Source organism: Lepisma saccharinum, chromosome 7 (genome assembly GCF_977018435.1).
Source record: "Lepisma saccharinum chromosome 7, izLepSacc3.1, whole genome shotgun sequence".
Lineage (NCBI taxonomy): Eukaryota > Metazoa > Arthropoda > Insecta > Zygentoma > Lepismatidae > Lepisma > Lepisma saccharinum.
In genome coordinates this window covers 86,675,421-86,700,756 of record NC_139235.1, presented here as the reverse complement: position 1 = coordinate 86,700,756, position 25,336 = coordinate 86,675,421, and the positions used below count along the sequence as shown (strand labels likewise).

The window sequence follows — 25,336 nt, the reverse complement described above, 5'->3', positions numbered from 1 at the left end:
GAGATTGGACAAAGGGACTAATAGTTCCCATATTCAAGAAGGGTGACAGAATGTAAAAACTACAGAGGAATAACACTTATGTGCCACTCAGCAAAGGTGTATGAGAAAATATTAGAGAAAAGAATAAGGGAAGTGACAGAGCTGAACATGAGACAGTATGGATTTAGAAGAGGCAGATCAACAGTAGATCTGATATTCACCATAAGGCAAATGCAGGAAAGGCACTACGAGTATGGAAACGATTTGATTATGGCATTCCTAGATGTAGAAAAGGCATACGATAGCATGGACAGAACAAAGATTTGGAAAGCTCTAAGAGAGAAAGAAGTCGAGGATGAGATAGTGTGTAGAGTGCAGAGCACATACAAGGCCAACCAGAGCTGTGTGAAGACACCAGTGGGAAGAACAGAGTGGTTCAGAATAAGTAATGGACTAAAACAGGGAAGTGCTCTTTCCCCATTTCTCTTCATAATTACAATGAATGCAATTAATGAAGAGGTAGGCAAGAAGATAGGAGAGGAAGAGATGAAGGCCCTGTTGTTCGCTGATGACTTAGTAATATGGGGAAACAGGGAAGAAGAAGTACAGAGACAGCTTGATAGTTGGAATGAGGAAATCAGAAGAGCAGGAATGAAATTCAGTGCAGAAAAGAGCAAGGTGCTAATAACAAGAAGAAAGAGAGCCAGAAATGAACCAAGAATACAGATGGACATGGAAGAGTTGAGGGTAGTGGAGAGCTTCAAATATCTAGAAAGCATAATTGAGAGAAGTGGAAGAATAGATGAGGAGGTAAACAGAAGAGGACAAATGGGTGGTGGACTATATCAATGTGTTCGAAGATTAATATGGAACAGGGATGTACCTATGAAATACAAGAAGGTAATATATAACACATACTATGTGCCAATAATTACATACGGAGCAGAGACTTGGACAATGACAGAGAGAGACAAAAGAAAGATGCAGGCAGTGAAGATGATTTCTTTAAGGAGTATATTGGGGAAGACCAGAAGGAATAGAATAAGGAACGAGGAGATCCGACAAACAGTGGGTGTGGTGAAGCTTCAGGACAGGATAGATCAGGCACAGATGAGATGGTTTGGACACATGAAGAGGATGGATGCAGAAAGACTACCAGTAAGAGCTTACAATGCACAAGGAGTGGGAATAAGGCCAAGGGGGAAGACCAAGTTGTCGGAGGAAAGAGCAGATATCGGAGAGTTAGAAGAGAACAAGATTGGAATACCATGGAAAGAGAGGAGTGGTGGAAGACCAGGAAAAAATGGAGAGGCTTGACTTCTATGCCGACCCAGCCAGAGGCAGGAAACGGCAAAGGATGATGATGACAACAGTTTTTTTAAGATTTTTCTGTTTTTAACACCAAAATTTATGCATAAAGATGTAATATTGTTACTGTTAATGCAAAATTTATAGAATCTTCTGCTGATATTATGAAATCACAGTTGTTGAAGTTATGAAAGTATTAAATTTTGGATGAGGGATTTTTTTTTATTTTTGGCCTTTTTGTTAATCCAAAATATGACCATATTCCTTTCCTTACAGTGTCTATTATTGGACCTTAAGTCCCGCACTGTGGCTCTGCAGTCTAAGGTGCAAGCTTTGGGCTCGAACGATGGGACATGCGCAGGTTCGTGTCTCTTGGGGGCAGCATAACAACTTTTCTCCTGAGATTTTAGCCTGTGTATGGGGTCAGTGGCCACCTATCATCGTGAGGAAATTGGGGAGTTACGAATGATTAGCGTAACCTGTTCATAGAAAAACTACAACAACGACTGGGGATTCGTCATGCTGACCAAACATCACCACCATAACTGGTTGGATGGTATCTCACCTCTGGTGGGAGTGAGGCCGGTAATTGGTAGGTAAGCACGCACTGGCACTCACGAACTGTTACACCATGGGTTATTATATTATATTATTGGGCCTTATCACGTTTTAGTGGCTTTTGCCTACCTATTTGGACAGTTTTAGTGCCTAGAAATCCAGGCTCTACTTATCACGGAGTGTAAAAAACAGAAGGTGAAGCAACACAAGGTCAAAAGTAAGTCAAGTTACACCTCTTGTTTGCATTTAAAAATGATAACTATTCAAGCTTGAAAATCAACTGTAAACATTTTATTACAGAGCTAAAGTGACACTGATGTATTGATATAGGAAAGTATTGTTTCAATTTAATCACCAATATTCGTTGACCTGTTTCCGGAGTCTGGTTATCTTGTGCAATCCTCAAAATGCTATCCTGGAAATTATGCAAAATTAACAACGGATTTTGTAACTAAATGTTACCAGTATTTAAATATTCTGATCTCAAACGTGAACTAATGATCGATTGATTGAATTGGTGTTTTAAGTCCACTTTATGTACAGTAAGGCTAGTTGGGACTGGACCTACAGATTCAAGTGGGATCCGAACCACTATGTACCTCCACCAGGTATCGAACCCAGGACCCCTTGATTACAAGGCAATGACTCTCTCACTGTGCCATCAGGCAGGCTGTGAACTAACGATATTTTACATATAACCCACAATGTTTAATATAGAACGGTTGCAATGGGATGCTTCTGTATTAATATTTTTAAATATCTTGAACAACTTTAACTTGTTACAATATTGGTGAGAATTACTAAGGGCAAGGTTATCAGTTCACAGTGATATCTGCTATGTTGTAACAATTACTATAATACAAAGGCTGTCGCAAAGAAGGCGAGACAGATTTTTTCCTGGATTGGCAACACTGCCTATGGTTTCGGCACTAGTCGCGTCGTGTAGTATGACTCATTCTGTTTCCGTAGCAAGTTGTCACATGTTGCGAAACCACGTTAGTGAGCACCTGTGTTGATTTACATGGAACGTGTTTCGTTTACCTCTCAAGGTTTTTGTGTATAACATTGCTTTTCGCGATGGGTATTCAAGATGAACAGCGACATGCCATAAAATTTTGTTCACGTTTAGGGAAAAGTGGTGCGGAAACATATGCAATGTTTCAACAGGCATATGCCAATCAAGACAGGCTGAGTAGAGTCATTGAGACTCTGTGCCAGCACGTAGCAAAAAAGAGGCCGCATTTGAAGAACTCCTTCATACTGCACCACGATAACGCACGCCCGCATACCGCGCGAGCTTTTCAGGATTACGCGACGAAGAGAAAAATAGAAATTTTCCCGCATCCAGCAAACAGTCCAGACCTTGCACCCTGCGACTTTTGGCTCTTTACACTTTTAAAGGCCGCATTACGTGGTCGTCATTTCATGACGAAGAAAGAAGTGATCATTGCAGCGCAAGTTTTCTTCAGTTCGCTACCTGACGACGAATTTTCAAAGACATTCACAAAGTGGCAGGAGCGTATGGATGCTTGCTTAGCTGTCAATGGTGCCTATTTTGAAAAAGATATACGTCTACTCGATATGGCTGATTCTGAATAATTTTTTTTTGGTTTGTAATTCTTTTGTTTCATTTTAATGATTCTTGGAGAGGTCCATGTACATGCTTGTCTTTTAACTGCTACGCAGTCACGACTTTTTGACCTATTGTGCTAATTTTGGTCTCAATCGGCAGCTAATGAACCAAATTTTCACCCTAGTACATTTGCTAACCAATGGAGGTCGATGTTTTCCTATACAGGAATTAGTCTCACCTTCTCTGCGACAGCCTTTGTACATTTTAGGCAGTTAAAACTATTTTCATACTTACATACCTTCCTTCTTGCTTGCATGAACTCAAAACCCTTTGGTACGAATAAAAGCTTCTTAGGTGGAAGCCTAATATCAGGAAACTCTCCGTGGAATTCAGTCAATTTTGATTCAAGCACATAGAAGTCATTGTATCTCCTCTCTACACTCCAATGATACTCATCAGGATCATCTGTTAATGACAAAATGTATGCTTTAATTAATATGGACACGTATTAAACCTAAATGATTAATAATAAATTGGAGGGATGGGGCAGATTAATTGGAACTCTATCAGTATCGGCATATCGGTAAAATTACCGATTATTTTCCCAATCCAATATATCTATAAATATCTTATAATTTAGTGCTAAATTCTGCCATTTTGTCATACTTTTATGGATAATCTCCATGCCCTACTTTTTAAAACGTAAATGTCTAAATATGCAACTTCTTTTACACTGCAATCACCTGGAAACAAACATTTATTGGAGGTAAAATAACTATCCAGGTTCATCAAGGACCATTTTGAATTTATATCAGATCGATAGAATATCAGTTTTCAGTATCAGTAAATTTCATATTGGTACTTTATCGGTATTGGCCAAAATTTCACATTGGCCCATTCCTAATAAATTCGGACCAGGAAGGTGAAATGCATAGAATAAAACATGAGTTCCTCTGTATTTGAAGAATAAATAACCTATGTCCCCTGGAATATACGGATTATATCAGGGAGTGAAACATTGGTGGATTGTAGGTACATGTCCATACTATGACTGGGTTTCTTTTTTCAATGTGTGACTGTTAGGGATCGGTGGGAGATGCCAGATTTGCAAATTACCACACATTTATGTTTTTTTCAGTCGCCTTTTTACAGGTTTCCTTTTACAAAATATTATAATAAGAGCCACATGACATCAAAAAATAGTCTTGTGGTGTTTCGCCACAAATTTAAAGCAATTAAAATGCATAAGGATGATGAAACAACCAAACTCTGTTTCTGAATACAAGGTGGCTAATTCCTCTAATTGCAAGAAATTATTCTTCTTCATTTTTTTATTACCAGCGCTTTATTTTTTTTAAGAATGGGCAGTGAATCTTTGATTGTTTATAGGTACATCTCGTAGTATGAGACCAGACTGTTTTCTTCGATATGTAGCTATTAGGGGTGTGGCTGGAGATGCCCAATTTTCAAAATTTCCTGGCACAACAGTCAGCTCACAGGAAGATCCCCAAACGAAGGGAGACAGGGTGCAGGGGTAAAGGGAAGGACTGGTCCATTTGCAGATTTTAGGGGTAGCAGAAAGTCTTCCCCTGCGGTCAGTGTCATTTTGAAAGTGCGTAGGTAGGAGTTGAATAGTGTTAATTACACAGAGCGTGTGTATGCTGCAACAGGTCCGGAATAGTTTATTATTCCTTATCCTGTACATTATTTAGTCTCTATTTCAAAGAAGTTCAAAAAGAATACACAGCAATGACTTGCATTGCTGCACCTGTTACAGCGAGGCCACCCTGTGTCTCTAGTGGAGTCTTCTGTCGCTACGTCAGTTCACTTTCATCGGGGATCTTCTCCTGAGCAGTCAGCTGTATTTGATAAATTTTCATTCCCTTTTACATGGGCTGTCTTTTTCAAGATTATTATTATTATTATTATTATTTATTTGTTCAGCACAGGATACATTTCCCAATTATGTTGAACATAATACACTGTGAATAAATAAATAGATGTGAGAAAGGGAGGCACATGGCATCAAAGAGTGGTATTTCTTTGTGATTCCCTGACAATTTCAACTGGTTCAAATCCAAAGGCAATATGCAACAACCAAGGAAGATGACAATATCAACTGACATATTTATACCTTACAGAACTGAAATTCAATTTCTAAGCACCACAAATGCCAGTAGTATATTACATACCTTCACTCCGCACGTCTATCCTCTGTATGTCAACAATAAAAACAAAATTCTGCTTTCCACTTATGTCCATTCTTGCCTCGACGATGGGAATTGACACCCTCCATGCACTGAGGTCCCTGTATGATGATGGCTCTGATAAATTTAACTCTTCTGCCTGAAATGAAAACAAAGTGGAAAACTTGCGTTAGTGTTTGATATTGGAAAAGAACCTCTAGGAGGCCAGGATTTGAATCTAGGACCCCTGGTTTCATACCATGCTGTGCTAACCACTCCACCACTCAGGTTGGCCACTCCAGTCTGTAAAAAACAGCATTCACAGTGCATCCATGGTCAAGAAGACCAAGGCAACACGATGCATGATTCTGAGAAAACAATCCATTCTGAACGACACTCAAGCAAACACCACTATGTGCAACTTCTCATGTCACTACGGTATGAAAGATTGCATTTATTTCTAGGGTTACCAGACGTCCGGATTTTCCTGGACATGTCCTACATTTTAACCTTATGTCCGGCATCTGGGAGGAATTTGAAAAATATCATAAATGTCCTACATTTTGAACGTCACATAATATTAATTAGGAAAATACGTAATAGAAAAAAGTCATGCAAATTACAAGTCTATGGACTGTGCTTCCAAGCTCAATAGTGAAATTTATTTTGGTTCAGTCATTGCACAAAAAGAATAAAGTTTGTCCTGCTATTAAACAAACGGGAAAACGGAAGCAATTAATGAATAAAGTCTTGGGACCACTTTCTGATAACGTCACTGTTCAATGCCTGAGCAGCATTTCTTGCCTTAGGGTTTATACTGATGGAACAAGGTGTTGCCCATTCTTATTCAATATAATTTGATTGTAAAGCAGGGGTATAGAGAACAAAGTTATTCAGGGTGTCTGCCAGTCAAGAAAGTCATATTGTCAAAAAAAAGTAAAAAATTAACAAGTAGGTCAAGAAGTTACTAAAAAGGCAAGAAATTATTCTTGTGGTCAAGAATTTTTGCTATTGATTGGTTGATTTAGTTTATTTTACTTCACTTTTTTCTGTCCCATTGGCTAATCGTAAAGATGAGGATGAATGGTGGTAAGATAAGATGGATGAAGGGACAGTCACAAACATATAGGAACAACCGGCACAAGCCCCACATAAGATTATACTGGCTTCAGTCCAGACGCCAAAGCCTCGCTTGTCTGCCAAACACAGTTCAAGATGCATCAATACGAGAAAGCAGATCTAATTCTCTTCTTAAATTCAGCTTCAGTTTTCATCATAACTGGCTCTTTGGTAGGGGTTTTCATTAAATATTTATTTTCTTAATTACTAATTTCCAACTTTACCTAAGTAGGATCTAGAAAAGTCCAGAAAAAGTCAAGATTTCTGGATGTATTATTTTGGTAGACACCCTGTTATTGAACTAAAAACTACACAAGATGAGACCATTTTCAATTACAGTAATTGCTGAATATTTGTTTGCCATTACAGGTCATAATTCAAATGTTGAGAGAGTACTTTCATTACCATCAGCACAACACTCACGAGAGAATTATTTTTTCATAAAGTCTGTAAAATGTTTGGTATTGGTCCCTATAATTTCAACGAGTTAGACTGTCCACTCTTAACATCAATATATAGTTTGACAAAACCTGAAATTTTGATAAAAATTGTCTCCTCTGAGAAGTACCACTTAAATCAAGTAGTAAGAGGTGCATTGATTAGTATGATTGCAAATTTTGAAATTTTGCATTTAAACATTCGTTGGGAAATAATTTTTTAAAAACTGAAAAGTGTCATTTTTAAACTACTTCCTAACGTGTTCTATAGAAATATGTATTATTTATTGAGAATGTGTTGCGTCCTACATTTTGGGACAGCATGTCCTACATTTCCCTTACAGAGATCTGGTAACCCTATTTATTCCTGAAGGTTCATTTGCAAATCACAAGTGTCACTCTGGTCTGAAAAATCTGTAAAGCAGGTGTACAATGAAACCGGGGAGAACCGGGATTTTTTTCCACCTGTTCAAGTGGCTCCGGTGCCCACCCTGCATCGTATAAAGTGGGTACCTGGAGGAAACTCTGGGTGTAAAGGCAGCCAAGGGCATGGTGCTGATCACATGACCTCCACCTTTGGCCATGACCAAGGAAGTGTGGGGCCCTAACTCCACACCCCCTATACACGTTTATGGCATGGTGCCAAGCACAAGGGAGGACTTTACTTGTTTTACAATGAAACCACAATTTTACATTCCTGGATTTTACATTTTATGTTTCTAGTCCCAATGAAGCAAAACCTTAAAACATTTTCCTGCATTTTATGTTCCTTAGGCACAGTCAGCCTCCTACAAAATGTGAAATCAACGTTCCTCTGTATTATCAATGGCCACAGCTACAAAATATGCTGAAAAAAAAGCTAACAGAAGTTTGTCTTAAGCCCACACCATGTGAAGGTAAGTAAATTGAGACTGGATTTACAATTTAAATATGGATATAAACTAGGGTTGAACCAGTACCACTTTGAATAGAATACCTTTTGTTACTGACATCACATCAGCATCGTTTCAGCCCTACTTTTTTTGTTTGTGATGCTAACGGTACGTGACACTAAGTTTTACCTTTTCCATTTTCCATGCTAAAAAATTATAATGAAATGATTACTATCAGCCACACAAAGTACTGCAGCATGACTAAAATAAATGCTACTTACAAATTCAGTCTCTCCCAGGTCTAGTGACGAATCATTATCGAACGCATGGCCTTCGATTGGTGCCGTTCGTAACACACCCTTGATCTTTTGTATTTTACTGCTTAGCTTGGCAACGGCTGAGGATTCTTGGAGTTTCTTGCTGGATCTAAAATGCAAGTGAAACTTTAAAATACATCTTTGGTGCTTATATCTTAAACATTATTTTATACATGACTAGTTGATGGCTGGTCATCAGATTCAAACTGTTTGAATAATTGAATTATCTTGGTTAATTGTGTCTTTGAATGTTAACATTTCACGCACTACTCCAGGATTTCCAGGTTTTCTAGTCCAAAAATGAAATTTTTCCCATCATTTTATCATCATGATTTTTGATTTTGAACCTTGTGTTTTTCAATTAAATATATAATCAATTAATTATTATGAATATTCACTTTCACAACTTTTCATTCTATACACACAAGAACACGTGAAAATTCGAAGAGTAAAATGTAAAATTACAGTCACACTACAATCACGTGCATTTAGCCTTCACGCTAAGGTAACAGAGGTACATTATTTCACCATAACAGATCTCCACAATATAAAAATAAGAGAAAAAGTTCATAAAACAACACAATTTTTCATTTTCTGTCGGATTTATAGTGTCGTAGAAAATGCTGCCTTTTTGCTTACATTTATAAGCAGATGTATTTCACCGCATAATCGTCACAAATTTTATGCCCAAATTTTTTTTCGCAAAGAAGTGGGGTTTTTGAAAGAAAAATGTTCCTGTATTACCAGTAATTAAAAATTATGTATTACTGCACAAACTGTCTTTGGCACAAGATTAGGATAAACTGAATGCTCATAAATATGCGCTAAAACTGAACATTTTTCTGGTCTGAAAAAAAGTTAACACATTAGTTATTATTGATGTGTCCATGCGTTATTGTCGACGTATTGCACTTGATAAAATTTACTACACTGTTTCAAAGTACGGACTTAAAAAATGTAATCATCTGTGTTGAAGATTCTGTCATTAGTTTTGTTATCTGATGTGCTGATGCAAAAATTACATTATGAAATGTTGTCAACCGATTTTTGGACTGATAAAATACGGTGAAACTACATGCGGTGAAATACAGTATTCTGATACCCTGAATGATTCACACTGACGCAGATACTAACAAACTTGGTATCTGCTGAAAACAATAGCTGGACATGGGTATTGGATAAGCCAAGTTTTTACCATACCAACCTATTTTTTTATATTTCAAAACATCATTATTTATCATCATAATCTATTTTTGTATTCCGATATATTTTCTGTTGTTGATGATCATCTTTTTTAAAATCTTGTACTGTATTCAACCCCACTGAGAATTGAACCTGGGACATCTTGATTACAAGGTGACCACATCACGACCTCATCATCTTTAGAGAATCTGTGGATGTTATTTACTCATTTACATAACTGCTTGAAGTGCTGAAGGCACTACTCTTAAATTTCTCCATCATTAATCTAATCTATTATTAAAAATACAGGACTTTCACATCGAGAAACATTTACAGTAACATACTTTCAAAGCCAATTGCACGAAACTAAGGCAATTACGAGGGAAAATCAAAAAGTAAGTTACACCCAAGCCGTGTTTCTGTAGTAAAAGAGATGCAATAATCACGTGAGTATAGCATACCATATTGAGGTGGCATCCAACATTGAGGTGCTCTCTGTCGTCCAATTTTTGTGGGCACAAAGGAATAATCGGAGTGAAATCCAACATCAAATTGTCGACGTGTATGATGAGAATGTGATGTCATGCTCCATGATCGCGAAATGGTGCCAGATGTTTGAAGAGGGAAGAATGAATGTGAACGACGAACAGCATGTTGGGCAGAATGCAACTTTGAACACTATCGACAACGTGGAGCGTGTGAATGCAATCATTCTTGCCAACCGGTGCATGAAAATTAAAGAGATTGCAAGTGAACTGAACCATGTGACTTCCACCTTCTTGGTCCTCTCAAACAAGACCTAGGGGGTGAGCTTTTCGTGTCAGATGAGAAAGTGCAGGAAACAGTGTCGAAGTGGTTGAAAGAGATTGGATGAAATTTTTACACACAAGGAATCAAAAAACTGGTCACACGATACGAATATTACTTGGTATAACTTGGTGACTATGTCGAAAAAAGTTAAATGTTCAAACGTTTTTGTCCAATATTTTTTTTCTTTTGAATGTGCTTTGTTTGTTTCATACACTTACTTTTTGATTTACCCTTGTAGAATTACACAAGTAATAACCACACTATCAACAATACAGTTTCTACTGATCAGACACTTAAATAACATAAATTTACTACATAATAAGCATCCCTATATCAGTATAGTGGAACCTTGATTTTACGTTTCTGAGGGGACCAAGGAGAAATAAACTTCAAATGGGGGGAGTGTGAAATCTGGGAAAATCTTTAAACTTAGCGCTATTGGGAACGTGTTTTACAAAGTGTGAAAATGTAAAATCCAGAACTATAAAATCGGTGTTCCACTGTATTCAATGGCTTCACATATGATTCAGGTTATGAAACTGTTGAAGCAAACAAAATCTACCTGTTTTCAAAACAGTTATTAGAACTGACAAAATTACAAGTAAAAAAAACAAACAAACTACTGTGAACTCTATTATTTCCCACCACCCACAGCTTTGCCAATGCTATTAAAATAATTTCAGATCAAAATTCTACACATAAGAAGGTAAATATGACAGCAACTAGAACAATTACGGATAACAAATATGATAAAACTGGTATGCAATCAGCTTGGTGAAATGTGGCATGCATATCACAGTTTTGAAACCAGCGAAGCTTCATTGCACACAACTAAAACATCACATCAACATTAATAATTACCGCCAATTATAAGCTGAATAATGATTATTTACCTTCCTTTAGCAGGAGACCCTTGGACCAGCGGAGAACTAAAAACATGTTTATGTTAAAAATATATATACTTTTGGTGCATTTTTCTAAAATTTAATGTCTAAAAATGCTCTAAAATATTCAAAAACATATTACAAGAAAATACTAATGAAATGATGACATGTGGTGTAAGTTATGCCTTATCTAAAAAAATACTGATACAAATATATGTGAAAACTAGTATAAACAAAGGCTATTAGGAAATGAACATGAATCAATCTTGTGTCATACGCAAAAGTTACTTGAATTCAAGGGCTATTTCTCAACATAACACCTTTGGTTGAGAGTTCAGGTGTTTCTTGAAGATTAGGCACACGCAGGAGACAAAACAGTGATAGCAAAAAATCAGGCGAGGCCAGGCTGGGTCGGTAGCTCAGTGGTAGAGCAATGGCATGGTATGCCAGAGACCCAGGTTTGAGTCCTGGTCGAGCCTGCATTTTTAGCTGAAAATTTCCAGGTATTTCTTGTATTGTGAGGTAAGTTTCTGAATTTCTGTAATGAAGGAAGTGCCTACTTCGGGGATTGAGACACTCCTGGAACTTAACTTGAGAGTACAGGCGTAACACTGTAACAAGGGCGCTAACAGATACACAATGTTCTTTCATGATATGTCTGAGAATCCTAGGATACTATGTTGATAAGTAACTTTGACATGTACTTTTCGCACCATAAGAGATTTTACATTTTTTCCATATTTTCTTTAAAGCCCATCAGAATTGATTTGCAATTAGCCTTTGCATATATGAGAATTCATGATAGTTGCGGTAAACGCGGTTTAAAATTACGTACGTGGAATTTAGAAAATTTCGCACTTCCGCATTGCACAATTTAATGGTTAAATCCTATTAATTTCGAAGAGAAGATCCACTGTCTTCATTCACAAAAGGGTACGGCGTTTGAAGCGAAGATGGTACCGCGTCACTGCATTGCTTGTTCCCGGGCGGCGGTAGTTGCGATTTCTCCCATTCAGCAGTGCTGGCATGCGCATCCTGGTTTGCGTCGTCTGCTTCCTGTTGTCAGGTGGCATTGCCAGTTGGGTGAACCCAACTGGCTGTGTCATAGAAAACACTGTCAAAGAAACCCATGCTATCATCCAACAGAAACCAGCACTGAACCTGGACAATGGACAGGCACACCCGACTTGGCACCCTTTCCTCAGAAAGATCCCCGACCTGAAAAAGAAAAGATGTGGTGCACATACTCGACCCTCCTCCAGACACGCGTGGAACAGGAACGGCATCATGCCGAGAAGCACAGCCCAGACACCCCCAACCAGCAACTGGCAACGCCACCTGACAACAGAAAGCAGATGACGCAAACCAGGATGCGCACACCAGCGCCACCAAACGGGAGAAATTGCAACTACCGCCACCCGGGAACAAACAATGTGGTGACGCGGTACCATCTCCGCTTCAAACGCCGTACCCTTTTGTGAATGAAGACAGTGGATCTTCGAAATTAATAGGATTTAACCATTAAATTGTGCAATGCAGAAGTGCAAAATTTTTTAAATTTCACGTAAGTAAATATATGAGAATGCCAAGATATTCTACGTAAGGTTGCTACAACTAAAAAAAAAATATGTATAAAAGCAGTAACTGCACTGAGTAGTATTCATGAATACAACATATTTTATGGATTGCTGTTGGACCAATACAGATTGTATACGATACTATCAGTACTAGTGACGGATTCAATAGACTAGTTAAGTTTAGTACAGAATATGAATGACAAATTTATTTTCTAATGTACATAATCAGATTATCATACAGGGTTTGGCGCCAAAAAAAAAATAATTTAGAAAATTATTTCAGAAACAGTGCAAATTAAAATGCATTTTTATATTAACATGATTTACAAAATATTGGAAATTTGTTAGAAGTTACAATCTACTATTTACAGACAACACATATTGGATATGATTGATTGATTGATTGATAGTGTTTTATGTCCACTTTGTGCATAAAAAGGCTAATCGGGACTGGACCTACAGTCTAAAGTAGGATCCGAACCACTATGTGCCTCCACCGGGTATTGAACCCGGGACCCCTTGATTACAAGGAGACAACGCTACCACTGTGCCAGCGGGGAGGCAAATATTGGATATGTTTGTCAGTAATTTTACTAATAAACACCCATATGTCCTTTTTTGCCTTTTGCTATGGTTTAATCAGCTCCTCCCTTTTAATTTGAAATTAATATTAAAAGATAAAAATGAAAGAATTTGAGATATGTTGTGCCTATATATAATACATGGATAAGACAAATGACATTAAAAAATTCATGACATTTTGAAGAAGCGAAGTACATTATGGAGTAATAGAGGATAAAAAATCTTACGACATGCCACAGTGATTACTTACGTGAAATTTAAAAGATTTCGTAATTCCGAGTTGCACAATTTAATGGTTCAATCCTATTAATTTCGAAGATCCACTGTCTTCATTCACAAAAGGGTACGGCGTTTGAAGCGGAGATGGTACCGCGTCAGTACATTGTTTGTTCCCGGGTGGCGGTGGTTGCGATTTTTCCCGTTTGGCAGCACTGGCGCGCGCATCTTGGTTTGCGTCGTCTGCTTCCTGTTGTCCGGTGGCGTTGCCAGTTGGGGGTTGGGATTGAACCATAAAATTGTGCAACGCGGAATTACGAAATCTTTTAAATTTCACGTAAGTAATTTTAAACTGCGTTTACCGCAACCACCATGAATGCCACAGTGAGTATCTATCTTAATGAAAAGCGATAATTTTTAAACTGACTGTCTTTAATTACCAGTCACACCTTACTAAACACAAGCAGAGCATAATATGGTAGAAAAAAGAGAAAACTCAGTAACATACCTGGAACCACTCTTGTTGTACGCTGATGACAACCTCCTCCCACACAAGAAGGTGTAATACTACAAGAAAGGAAAGTATAAAATGACTTGGTGTAATATTTCAATGTAAATCAACAATCCCTTTCTCAATGTTAGGAAAACCCCATTAACCTCAATGTGGTTTATGTCGATTTTTTCTAAAAAAAAAATCAACTCCTTTCGCCCCCTCAATAGAACCGAAGTGAATGAAAAAATGTAGTATGTAGCAGTGGTACATTCCTACAACAGTGCAAAGTTTCGTTGAAATCAAGCTGATACTTCTTGGCTAAAAAATAACAACATTACATAAAACAGCAGTGTTGCCAGCTTCGGGAAAATGTCTGGAATTTCACTTCTGGCAATTACCTTATGGACGTTGGATGTACCAAATTTGGAGGGAAGCACGACAAAAGACCAATCTATGAGGATATGTAATACATGTGTTGCAACTTTGAAAAAAAAAATCTGAAATTTCGAGGTTCAGAAATTTTGAGTAATTACGCAAAATTTCAAACTTTGGGCTTTTCCCCTGGACCCATACTTAAAATGTTGCTTTTTACTCATTCTTACATTTAGAATTTAAATTAAATAAAAAAGATGGAGTGGTTGAGAAGTTACAGCCTTTTATCTTCATATTCATCCCAAAATAAGAAGAGGGAAACACAGGGCTTTTTAAAACTGCGCTTGTTAATGATAGTCACAATGGACGTAATGTTTTGTAATTCGAGTATGTAATGCCTTCAGACATAAACTAGTGAACAGAAAAGACAGAACTGAAATATAGTGTATAGTTTTCAAGAAATGATGCGTTAACCGCTGCCGTGTGCTAACACATGGTCGGGGCAAATTTCAACAATCGAGCCTTTGCCCCCGCATCTCCCATGAATCCATAATTGTCGGACGTTACTTAAAATATTTCTTTTTACTTATTCTTGCTTGTAGAATTTGAATTTCTCAAAAAGATGCAGTAGTTTTGAAGTTGTAGCCACTTTTATAAATCTATCCCATAATAATATGGCAGTAACGAAGGCAAAGAAAGGGAAACAAATGACCTTTTCAAACTTTGCTTGTTAATAGCAGTAACAACAGATATATTGTTTTGTAATATGAGTATGTTGTACCTTCATATGTATACTAAAGATAAAAAACAGACAGAACTGAAATATCATGTGTATTTTTCAAGAAATGGCCCATTAATTGCTGCTGCACCCTGTTGGTAAAAATATCGATCATCCGTCCTCAACGAGTACGCATGTGGTGGTGGAAATTTCAACCATCCGGATGCTAAAGGTTAAAAGAGGAAAAGATTATTTAATTGACAAGATGTCATGTAAACAAACTGAAACACAATCATTTTTTTTTTTTGTAACATTCAGTAACTGAGCCAGTGTCTGGTGTTTACAAATGAAACAACCAATTTATTATTCCATGTGTATACTGCATGCACCATAATGTATGTGTTTAACCAGTGTCATTGATTTCCACCGAACACACTCTTTCTCAGTTGAATAATTATTGACTTTTAAAAATGTGAAATGATGCATCGTTTACATCTCACTTGACTGCCATTATCTGCACTCGTAACCTGGGGCCTCCCCGATGGCATAGTGGTAACGTCGTCACCTTGTAATCAAGGGGTCCTGGGTTTGATACCCAGTGGAAGCACATGGCACAGTCATTTGGATCCCACTTTAAACTGTAGGTCCAGTCCAGATTAGCCTTACTGTGCATAGTGGACTTAAAACAACAAATCAATCAATCGTAACCTGGGGCTTGCATCCAGGGTGGACACTCTAGGACCATAATAAAATTCAAGTATAATTCCCATATTTCAAGGCAAACTTTCCAAAAATTCAAGGGTATACAAGCAGATTTTTTTCTCTACATCAACGTATTACGAATCTCACCATTAACACATATGCACACCCAAATATATTAACGATATAAAGGGTCTGTGTGATTCCAATATATCCAAAAATTCTAAATCAATTCAATTAAACGGTACATATATTTACAATATTTAATTTAAGGTACGAAGTTTACATTTGCAATTCCACTTGAAATACATCTTCAAACACAAGTGACGGATGTTACGGAATATACTAATCTAAGAAAATTTGTTAATTGTACAAGAACTTCTCTTATCTTGGAATAATCTTTCATCTGTCAGATAGACAGTTCTGCAAAATACACTAACAAAGAAAACGGATTGAGAGAATTCTGTTTAATTTTCCTCGCAGCTTTCTTTTCCTTCGTCGATAAAAATACAAGCTAAACTATGAAAAACTTGCCTCAGAGCATTTATAAATACGAGGGTGATTCAAATATGAACGAGCCTTGTGCGGGAAAAAAATATTTATTGAAGGAAACAGAGACACTGCCACATTTTATTTTTCTACATAGTCTCCGTCCTTAGTGAAACATTTTTCCCAACGTTGTGGTAGGTTCTTGATGCCGTTCTCGTAGAATGAAGCTGGGCAGGTAGCCAACCAGTTGCGCACAAAGGTTTCCACCTGATCGTTGGTTGCAAATTGCTCGCCCCCAAGTGTTTCTTTGAGGGGTCCGAAGAGGTGAAAATCAAATGGTGAAAAGTCTGGGCTGTACGGTGGATACGGAAGCGGTTCCCAGTGCATTTCCACCAGTTTCTGCTGCGAACACCTGCTGTATGGGGTCTGGCGTTGTCATGGAGGAACAAGACCTGGTGGATGGGACAGCCTCGTCGTTTGCGTCGATACTTCACCTTAACTTGATCCAGGAGGCCGCAGTTGTAGGATGCGTTGATGGTCCGACGTTCGTGTAAGAAATCCACCAGTAGGATCCCCCTCCAGTCCCAAAACACGTGGCCAACACCTTCCCCGCAGACAACCGAACTTTGGCCTTCACGGGGTTTCCTTCGCCTTTCCTCCTCCACTCCATGCTGGCACGCTTGGATGCTGGGGTGTAATGATGCACCCATGTCTTGTCACAGGTAACGATGCGATGCAAAAATGCTTCCCCTTCCACGTCAAAACGAGTGTGAAGCTGGCGAGCAATGCGAACTCGGTCATCTTTTTGCACAACATTCAGCAGCTTGGGAACCCACCGACCTGTGATTTTGCGGAAGTCCAAGTGCTTTGTGATGATTGATTGGACACTTTCATAGCTCACACCAAGTTCTGCTGCAATTTGCTTCACAGTGACTCGGCGATCCTGTTCGACAAGCTCACGAACACGAGATATGTTGTCATTCGTCACACTGGTGCGAGGATGACGGGGGTGCACTTCATTTGCAACATGTTCACGGTCTTGCTGGAATTCCTTACACCACACCTTCACTCTTGCCCACGACAGGGGTACCATTCCCAAACTGGGCCTGCTGTCTCCGGTAAATTTCGGTCGGTTTGACGTTTTCCTGGGTGAGGAACTTGATGATTATGTGTTGCGCAACAGACACTGGCACACTCTGCTCACTCATCGTGAGAGCTACTAAACGAAGCATGCGACACGCCGGCTGTTCTGGTTCCTGACTCATGGCAGCTCCACCTACCGGCCGCACATGCCCAATCACACCCTGCTACCCATTCCGACGCTTAGCCAATCAAGGCTTGTTCATATTTATTTCACCCTCGTATGAATAAATTCAATGGGACTTGGATTAATAAAAGTTGCAATTTTTCACGTCTACGGTGAAAAATTCATGTACAATTCACGCACAATTCCCTGACCCAATAATTCACGCAGAATTCCCTGACCCAATAATTCATGCAGAATTCCCGGAATTCAAAATATTCCCGGTGAGTAGCCACCATGGCATCTGATTGGTTATGCTATGTGAAATGATAAGGAAATTAGAACCAATCAGAATCAAAATGCTATAACTAGGGCTCGGAAGTTGAGGAAAAATCCTTTTTTTCCTAGTGTCCGAAGATGAGGCCCAACATAATATATGTTCATTTTGGGTCATTGTAGACCAGAAAAATGTGAGTTTTATTTGTCCATTTTTGCCTTTTTCGACGTTTTTTGGCTTATTGGTTCTTTTTAGCCTTTTTTTAGGTCTTAATGGCTTTTTTTTGCAACTTCACCTTCTTTCGACTACGTTTTAACTACCCATTCTCAATTCGAATCATCATCAATTCATCACCTCTTAAACATCCTTTCTGTAGTAAAGAAATAAAAAAAAAGAAAGAAAGAAATATATTGGAACCATCCCTGAAACGAGAGAAAAACATCTTTGACTGAAAGAAGATGCATTTCATTCACATAGTTTTTTTGCACTGTGTGTTCCATACCACTATCATTTTGTATTTTTTTTATTCATTAAATATGTAATTAAAACTGAAGTTATTAATTAATTCGGATCACATTTATATGTCCTTTTTTCCGTTTTTAGTTCCTTTTTTATATATTTTTAGGTCTTTTTATAGGTCTTTTTTTTTTGGCAAATTATAGGTCTTCAAGTTCTGAACCCTAGCTATAACATTTCTTCACTTTTCACGGTAGAAATTAATCATAGCAGAAACGTTAAGGAAAATGCCATGGAAAGTGCTTTCGTCTAAAGTGGGTCTTATATACTAGAAGCATATTTTGCACTCTTCAATGAATTTCATTAGGAAATCCTGCTGTCCTGATAAGCAGTTTATTCAGTGCTTGGCATTTTTTTTCCTATTTAGTACCTATCAGATTGTGATTGCATAACCAAGGACAGAAAATATAAAAGGTACTTACATCATCACTTTGGTGAAAAAGTGGGCACAGCGAGTTCTCCAACAAACTGTATGCATATTCGTAGGCTTGAAAAAGTGGTGTTGTTGTTCGTAACTTTGTAACATTTTCTACAGGTCCCAGTAGTACTATAACAAAAATTTAAAAAAAAAAATACTTTCACAACATGGAAGCTTTTGGAAGAGCAACAAGAAATTAGATAAATTAACTAAAATACTTAAATATTGATATCGACTAGGGCTGAGCAAATACCACTTTGAATAGATGCTGATGCAATCATCGATACTTTTTAACAATTTACCAATTAAAAAAACTGAAAGTAGTTTAGAATATTTTAAAATTACAAGTTTTCCGATGCAACTACATAATAGCAATCTAACAAAGGTTTGCTCTAAAACATTCACAATTTCACACGAGATAATAATTTATATAAGACGTAAGCGAGTTACTAAAGATATATCAGCGAAACTAACTCGTAAATGTTCTATTACTTTTGGTGGCCTCTGCCACCATCCACTTGGGAACTCTATGCTTTACTGTCACCGGAAGTCAACCTAATGCTTTACTGTCACCGGAAGTCAACCTAACAGTAAAGGATCAAGTTCACAAGTGGATGGTGGCAGATGCCACCAAAATTAACAGAGCATTTACAAGTTAGTTTCGCTGATATATCTTTAGTATATCTTACATTATCAACCGCGTTGTTTATTCCCCTCAACATGAATAATAATTTAATAAAAAAGTTACTTCTACCCACAATATTGTTGCAAAAATAATATAAATTATGCAAGGATATATAGACATCTTGGTGTTATGTGGAATTTTTGCAGACTCCATGAGAAACCTACACTCGAAAAAAGTATTGGCTGGTATCAGTGATAAAATTCTGGTTGATAATTTCCGATCCTCAGTCCTAATATTAACCAATATCAGTGGCATTATAATCAGAAAGGACTGGTTTACATTTCAACCTATGTGTCAGCCAGATATCCAGGGAATTACACAAAAAGCAAAAGTTTAATTAATTCCATGCAAAATTCGATTTTGTGATTTATTTTGTTACCACAGCATATGATGCCAGGGATAACAGATTTGAATCCCGATCTGGGCATGGTTGTTTCTTGTGAGTATCCCTTCATCAATTTCATGACATCAACACTCATCTTCATCTTCGTGCTTAGCCAAAAGTGGCAGAAAAGCAAAGCAAAATAATCCAAATCAAACTAAATTAATTTCATCTAATCACATTTCATTCCCATCATCGAGATTAGCCAAAAGTAGCAGCAAAGCTTGAGAAAACAAGAAAAAAAACACAAATACAAAAAATGCAGATATATCAGTATTTGTAGTAGCTTTACACTATTTATATTAATTAATGCACTTAATACATACACAATTACAAGTACAGTATTTATTTTGTAAACAGTCTATTTGCAACACAGAAACAACAATAAAGGCAATTGAAAATAAATGTTGCAACTGTCTGTTGATGAAATACTTAACAATTGCTTCAGATCAAATTTAATGCTTGCAATTTTTGTTTGTACTGTGTTATTTTTAAAATTGGCACTGGATGCATCAATACACAATATTCCCTATAAGAAATATGTTTCATATTGTCAGTGATATTTGAAGATAACATTTAACCTAAAAAACACACCTTGTCTCATTTCTTCAACAATGTCTTCTCCAAAATTAATCCTGTCAGGAGAATCAGGTCGAAAGTAAACACTAAAGAGATCCCAAGCTTCTTTGTACAAATTAACCAGTTCATTGTGTTCCAATTCAGGGTCCAAGATCTTCCTATTGAATTCCTCTAAACAAATGTAAAAGCATAAATTTTACAATAGCATCAGCAGTATGTTTCTTTTTGTCACACTTCATTTTTAAGTGCACTTTATGCTGAGATAGGCTAATGGGGACTCGACCTACAGTTGCAAGTGGGATTTGAAACCCTGCAATGTGCCTCCACAGGAGACTGACAAAGGTACATCTTCATTAGAAGGCAATGGCATTACCACTACCCCATCGTGGTAGGTTCTAACACCATCGGCACAGGGATATTGAGTCCAAATACTTCCCAGTGTATTATTTGAAGAGCTTCGGTGTAAAACCTAGTAAGCGACATTTTGGTCATTTTGAGTTACAAAGTAAAAATGTGCCATCCTTCAATTTTCGAGTGAAATTGCCATGTTATACAATTTGCATTGGACTCAATGTAGCCTTCTGAAATTGGTAAACACAGCACAAAAACAATTTATCTACAGTATAGCTTCTAATAACCTTTTTTCTTAATGAACTCAGAAATTACCAAAATGTCACCATGTTTTACACCAGAGCCCTTAATTTAAAAAAGTTAATACAATTGATTAATCACTTAGGTTAATTATTTGCCAGCAAATATGATTCTGCTAGCCTTCTGATAATTTTATATATATAATGATATATTTCTCTAAATGGTTGAATTACATATGTAGTCAGCACCCTACAATGAATGTGATAGAATATAATGAGAACAAATACCTGGTCACAGAGCATGTATAGAGCCAAATGAGAGGGCCTGGTGTCACACAAAAGCAAAACTTAGAATTTTACATAAGCACTCACCGAACAAGGATGAATTTAGGGGGGTCCAGGGGTTCTGAACCCCCTCAAAAGACTTATCAAGTACCAAAATTAAATTATTAAAAATATGTTCGTCTAGCCTTTGTTGAATAATTTCCTCTGAACTTATTGGAAGCCAAGGATTATATTTGGATCATACGGCTTGGAAGGACAGGAAGGACGTATTTAGGGGGTCCGGATCCCTCCTCCCACCCGAAAAACTAATTAATTACGAAAATTAAATAATGTATGTTTAGCATTTGTTGCATAATTTCCAATGAATTTATTGGAAGACAAGGATTATATTGGCATCATATGGCTTTGAAGGACAGGAAGGAGATATTACCAAAATTAAGTAATGGAAATATTAGCATTTGTTGCATAATCGATGGTTATTAATTTTCTCTGAACTTTTTAGAAGGCAAGGATTATATTGGGATCATATGGCTTTGAATGACATTACAAAGAAGATTTTTGTACACTACTACTCAAAATAATATGCATAAAATATTAATCAGAAACTTACTTTTCTCCAACTACATGTAACATCATTTTTGTTATTTGATAAATATTCAATTATTCATCTACAGTATTTGACATTAATTTCATTGCCAGGGCACTTGCTTTTATGCAAATTATTCTGATCTTAACTACAGGTAAGCTACATAATGAATATGCGCTGTTATATCTCTATTCTTATACAGTTTTTTTACCTAAATAAATATATAAATAATAATATAATATTAATTTATGTATTGTAATTAGTATAAATTTGAATTAATATAATTATTTTAATTAAAATATTATTATTATTATTCCTGCGACACTTAGTTCAGAAACCACCCAGAACAAATTTCTAGATACGTGCCTGTCACAGAAGTACTACTTTTTCAGGTACTGTAGGAGCACTTTACTTAAAACTGCACCAAGCACATTAATAGAGGGGTGAAAGATCAAACATTTTATTGTCACACCAAATATGCAAAAATAAGATTCTGGTAAGAGAAAACTTTAGGTTTTGTTTCATACTCCATAAGAAATACAAGAGTAACAAAACTTTTGTTGTTCTTATTTTACTAGGCATTATCTAATCTAAATCATCAACATTAAAAGCTGGATGCATCAGCCACATGAGGAGAAATACATAACCTAGAATGGATTTCGGCCTTCTGGAATATTCAAGTGGATATTAATGTGCACTTTATGTGGAACTGTATTTCATGCTGGGTTATTCGAGTCTTATGGGCGGATGTCAATCGACTGAAAACTCTATTAGTAAGCATGAATGACAATGGGGCAGAGTTCCTTTACCACTGTCTCCAGAGTAATCTGGTACACCCTGCCTGATGTTTTGCCTTCTCACAGAAACGGAGTCCAGTGGTATCGTCATAACTTATACTTTACGCAACATGATTGAAGCTGGATTATGGTCCGTTTGGAACCTTCAAAGGAACTTCTCATGAACTTGTAAAAGCTTGGCAGGCTAGTGCCAAGAGTTGCAAGCCTCCTCAACAGTAAAGTTTTCATCAGTGAACAGAATGCAGGACCCAGTGCAATAACAAACATCCTATTCAATCATGAAATCTAAACACAAACAACTACTCCCTTTTAAAGCTGAATTATCAATAACACACATGTTCTTTCCTGTCGAGGTTTTTTGACTTTGACTTGTCCACTAAAAATCTTTCGAAGTAGTAAATTGGCCCTGAATAAAAAATGTTTGGACACCTCTCCTTTACAATGAATAATAAATTAGGAATGGGAAACATTCAACAGTGCTCTATCAGTATTAGGCAACAGGGGAAAATCATATCAGTGTATCAGTAAAATTATTGAAGTGATTTAAATAAAATAAATAACAATATAATAAATAATAAATTAATAGATAAATAATAAAAAAATAAATGAAAATAAATGGCTTACATTTTCATGCAAAATTCCAGCATTTTATAATTACATGAATATAAAAGTGTAATTCATATACCCAGATTTTATACAGTAAGTCTCTTAATACTCAGCTCATTTTCCTAAGACAAAATTCATTCCAGTCACCTGGTTACTTACATTTATTATGGAGTTTATTTAACCAAATATGTCCATTCTTTCAATGAATTGCTTGTTTCATTTGTACTGAATTGCACATTAGTAATAAATAATTGCTTACCAACATCTAAACAAAACTGTAGGACATTCACAGCCCCTTCTCCTTTAAGAAACTGCATAAAGGGATAAAGAAGACTTTGGTCTTTTAGAACCGTTGAAACATTAAGGTGTAAGGCCTGAAATGGGAAAAAATAATTGAATTATTATTTTCAATAAAACACAATATCAATAGCTATACTCTTTTGGAATTACTACCGCAGAAATTGGTTTAAATTGAAGCACTCCTTTGGGTCAATAGTAAACAAATATATACAGACCGATAACATAGCAAGTATAACTATGAGATTTAAACCATTAATTATTTGTATCCATAATTTTCTCATTGTTCACTAATATTAGTACGTATTACACCAATTATTTGCATCAATTGATCAAGTTTTGCTTTAAAATAATCAAGAATTACATCAAAATATAAAAAGTACTTATTGTGTAATCACAAAATACAGTTTTTCACAAAATTCTGGCACAAAATAAATGGATTCTTTGAATTTTGCATAATTTCAAGAATAATTAGACTCCACAAAATTGTAGTGTAGAGTATTCATAAAGGGCCAAAGTACACAGTGTTTCAAAAAGAATCATCCGATTTCGAAGTCATTTAACTCGGTAACCGTTCGCTAAAACACGTCGAACAACGTACTGTTAGGAAGAGGATATTCATGAGTTTCACATGATTGCCGGCAGGTAGCAGTAGCGTGCTCGCATCAGATTCAAGCAACATGGCAACGTCGCAACAAAATGGTTTCTGTGAACTGCACTTTGAAGTGTGTGAATCTGTTACAACAGTGCAGTATGAATTTCAGCGACAGTATGGTGAGAACTGGCTTCTTCCACAGTTACAGCTTGATTCCAATGACTACTGTGGATGAACTGCAAAATCGGATCACAGCAGCAGTGACTCCAGACATAAGCCGAGCGTCCAAAGGGGGGTCACATTGAGCATTCATGAACATTTTTTATGTAAAAATGTATGTATAGCTGTGTATTTTAAAAGCAATTCCAAGTTCCTGGTTTGATAAATAAACAATATATAGCCTTTTGAAATCGGGTGATTCTTTTTGAAACACCCAACACATTAGCATCGATGTCAGTTCAGCCCTAATATCTGTTCAATATAATAGCTTTACATCTCTTTTGTTAATCATAAAATATAAATTTATTTATATAAAATAAGTCTATCAAATTGCTTATTTCAAGATGACTTTGTTAAAGTAATTGCTTTAAAAAAGTAGTATTGATTATTTGTGTGTGAAAAACACATTATTATGAAATTATATGACATGACAAAAGCTAAATGAGTACACATGATATTTTGCAATACTTTTGTTGGTTTTTATTTACAACTGAACTGCTATTAACTGGGATTTGACTCTATTGATGAAGGAATTGGGAGCATAAAAGTCGAAACATTAATTTGCCTCAAACATCGCTCAGAAGCTCGCAAGTTGAACGCTCATTCACCCCACATTCCACCGGATGCAGAGCCGAGCAACAAGAATTTTCCACTCGGCTCTGCACAGTCAGCAAGGCAACGGCCCTCGCCAGCGGTGAGTGCACCTCCACTGTAAATTTCCATCTGCATCCAGGGATACCCCAGGTGCACAGTGGAGGTGCAAAGTCCACCAACCTATGACTCAAATCCAATGTATAAAACCGCTGGAGACAGTAAATCGATCTCTCACTTCGCTCCAATATCACCACCAAACTGATCGACGAGAAGAGGACGACGGCCTGCTGAGAGAT

At 36.9% G+C, this 25,336-nt stretch overlaps 1 protein-coding gene and 1 non-coding gene across 3 annotated transcripts in view; one reads left to right on the top strand and one right to left on the bottom strand.

The window, feature by feature from the left end:
* LOC145989992 (sorting nexin-14-like) overlaps positions 1-25,336 on the bottom strand; it is a 75,386-nt gene that overhangs the window by 24,580 nt on the left and 25,470 nt on the right. The window contains exons 7-14 of one of the 2 annotated variants that reach the window (XM_083125567.1): positions 23,595-23,709; positions 20,487-20,642; positions 18,830-18,954; positions 14,109-14,167; positions 11,235-11,270; positions 8,314-8,458; positions 5,611-5,764; positions 3,717-3,883 (exon numbers count right to left, since the gene is read on the bottom strand). In XM_083125567.1, the coding sequence (XP_082981693.1) occupies positions 3,717-3,883; positions 5,611-5,764; positions 8,314-8,458; positions 11,235-11,270; positions 14,109-14,167; positions 18,830-18,954; positions 20,487-20,642; positions 23,595-23,709 (957 nt within the window). The remainder of the gene's footprint in view (positions 1-3,716; positions 3,884-5,610; positions 5,765-8,313; positions 8,459-11,234; positions 11,271-14,108; positions 14,168-18,829; positions 18,955-20,486; positions 20,643-23,594; positions 23,710-25,336) is intronic. The other variant, XM_083125568.1, reaches the window with a different exon arrangement.
* Positions 11,634-11,704, top strand: TRNAT-GGU (transfer RNA threonine (anticodon GGU)). The gene has a single exon. It is a non-coding gene; the product is annotated as a tRNA-Thr (tRNA).